This window comes from Populus euphratica, unplaced genomic scaffold (genome assembly GCF_000495115.2).
Source record: "Populus euphratica unplaced genomic scaffold, PopEup_1.0 scaffold268.1, whole genome shotgun sequence".
In the NCBI taxonomy this organism is placed as follows: Eukaryota; Viridiplantae; Streptophyta; class Magnoliopsida; order Malpighiales; family Salicaceae; genus Populus; species Populus euphratica.
In genome coordinates this window covers 550,519-553,464 of record NW_011500025.1, presented here as the reverse complement: position 1 = coordinate 553,464, position 2,946 = coordinate 550,519, and the positions used below count along the sequence as shown (strand labels likewise).

General features: G+C 38.2%; 1 protein-coding gene across 1 annotated transcript in view; it reads left to right on the top strand.

The window, feature by feature from the left end:
* The first annotated feature begins 1,334 nt into the window (after positions 1-1,334).
* Positions 1,335-2,946, top strand: part of LOC105142147 (uncharacterized) — a 4,597-nt gene continuing 2,985 nt past the window's right edge. The window contains exon 1 of the mRNA XM_011049657.1: positions 1,335-2,825. Within this exon, the coding sequence (XP_011047959.1) occupies positions 1,335-2,825 (1,491 nt within the window). The remainder of the gene's footprint in view (positions 2,826-2,946) is intronic.

The following is a 2,946-nucleotide window of genomic DNA, read 5'->3' as shown; positions in this document are numbered from 1 at the left end:
CGGAATGCGGGATCCCATTTCAATATAACCTTATTGTCGGGGTACCAGAAGGGGTTAATCTAGCAAAGATGACATGTGCTAATCAAAGATTTGGGCTAGGGTATAAACCTAACAAGGTGGATCATCGGTGGGCTGCTGGTCGGAGAAGGGAAAGAAGAATAGCTAGAATTGAAGGAAGGGAGCCTGAAGAAGAAAAGCTAGAAATCCCTCCTCTTAGCGTGTCATTCCTAAAAGCTGCATATATAATGCAACATGATAAAGGAGCTGAAAACCTTGGTCAAAAACTGGCAAATATGAACATAAACACCTTTGAGGAAAACAAAATGGAAAAGGATGACAAGAACACAGTAGCAGAAAAGGGAGATGAAATACTACCACAACTGACAATCCACACACTAGAAAAAGTCTCTACCAAGACCTTTGTGCGCAAGTTGGCTCAGGGCGAGAAGTTTCAGAATTGGGTGACCCAAGAAGCTCTAGTAGTTTTCAAAATGTAAACCAACTTTGTTTGCCTTAACATGCTTTTTTCATTGCTTTTGTTAGCTTTTATTTTCTCTAGTTGACAGTCAAGGCTTATAATGTTAGCAAGATTTTGTGTTTGTCATTGAGCCCATCTTTTCCTTAAATTAATAATGAGATCATGCACTTTTTAAAATTATCTTTTTTATGCATTTACACCAAATGCTTTCCGCTTTTAGGAATCCTGAAAGCGGATCTCCTACAACATCACATACATTTAGCATCAAGAATAAATGGTCAAACTTGAACGAACATGTGATAGCTATGGAAGAAGAGGAGTGGGATGAAAGCAATATCAGTGAATTCACCAGGCTAGTGGAACAAGGGGAACAGACTTGGAAGCCTGCCACAAAGGAACTTGAAACCATCAATGTAGGTAGTGATCAACTCAAGAAAGAGTTGAAAATAGGCACCTTAATTATTTTTTAACGAAGGACAAAAATGATCGCCTTATTATAAGAATATTCAGATGTCTTTGTTTGGTCCTATGAAGATATGCCCGGTTTGGATACAAATATTGTAGTACATAAGATGTCGTTGGAAGTAGGTTGTAAACCAGTCAAGAAAAAGCTAAGGAGGGCCCACCCTGATATTTGGATTAAGGTTAAGGCAGGACTCGAGAAGCAATGGGATGCTGGCTTTCTAGAAGCAGTTAGATATCCACAATGGGTATCCAACATTGTTGTGGTGCCTAAGAAGGAGAAAAGAAGATTAGAGTTTGCGTGGATTTTTGAAATTTGAATAGAGCTAGCCCCAAGGATGATTTTCCTCTACCACACATAGATGTTCTAGTGGACAACGCTGCCTAAAGTTCCATGTATTCCTTCATGGATAGTTTTTCAGGATACAACCAGATAAAAATGGCTCTAGAGGATAAGGCGAAAACAACTTTTGTCACACCTTGGGGGACATACTACTATAAGGTCATGCCCTTTGGTTTGAAGAATGCAGGAGCAACCTATCAAAGAGCAATGGTGACTCTATTCCATGACATGATACATAAGGAAATTGAGGTGTATGTAGATGATATGATTGCCAAGTCTAAAAAGGGAGAGGATCATGTTGAAGTTTTAAGGAAGTTATTTAAGAGGTTGAGGAAGTATGAATTAAGGCTTAATCCTACAAAATGTTCATTCGGAGTTAAATCAGGTAAGCTGATAGGATTTATGGTAAGTGATAGAGGTATAGAGGTGGATCCAGATAAAATAAGGGTCATTCAAGCTATGTCGTCCCCTAAAACGGAGAAAGAAGTAAGAGGATTCTTGGGAAGGTTAAACTACATTGCTCGGTTTATAACTCAGCTAACAACAACATGCGAACCTATATTCCGACTATTGAGGAAAAAGAATCCTGGAACTTGGAATGAGGAGTGTGAGGAAGCATTTAATAAAATCAAACATTATTTGCAAAATCCATCTTTACTAGTTCCTCTAGTATCAGGAAAATCTCTGGTATTATATCTAACGGTAACCGAAGTAGCCATGGGATGTGTATTGGGTCAGCATGATGAAACTAGAAGGAAGGAAAGAGTTATTTATTACTTAAGTAAGAAACTCATCGAATGTGAGTTTAGATACACTGAGATAGAAAGGCTCTGTTATGCGCTGGTTTGGGCGGCAAAGAGACTACGACATTATATGTTATACTATACCACTTGGTTAATTTCAAAGGTGGATCCTCTGAGGTATATTTGTAACAAGCCCTTTCTTTCAAGCCGAATTGCAAGGTGGCAGGTTTTATTAGCAGAATATGACATAGTGTATATGACCAGGAAAGCTGTAAAAGGGAGTGCAATCGCAGACCATCTAGCTGATAATGCTGTTGAAGATTACGAACCTTTGGATTTTGATTTCCCCGATGAAGATATATTGTCAATAGAAAAAGAAGAAGAGAAGACAGATTGGTGGACCATGTTTTTTGATGGGGCAGTGAATGTATATGGTAATGAGGCTGGTGCGGTAATAATCGCTCCCAATAAGAAACAATATCCGGTTTCAGTTAAACTGCACTACGAGTGCACCAACAATACAGTTGAGTATGAAGCTTGTATCCTTGGTTTAGAAGCGGCATTGGGGCTAAAGATAAAAAAGATAGATATATATGGGGACTCAATGTTGATTATCTGTCAGGTTAAAAGGGAATGGCAGACCAAGGAAGAAAATTTAAGGCCCTACCAAGAATATCTATCCACACTAGCAAAGGAATTTAAAGAGATTAAATTCACTCATCTAGGAAGGGAGGGGAACCATTTTGTGGATGCTTTGGCCACGCTAGCTGCTATGACTACCATTGATCTCAAATACAAGGTTGATTAGTACTTAAAAGTGCATTTTTATCATGGTTTTATATCATCATTTTGCACTTGAAGTATCAATAACTCCTTAACCAAAGCATATTTTATAATAATATATCTAATAATACAAGATA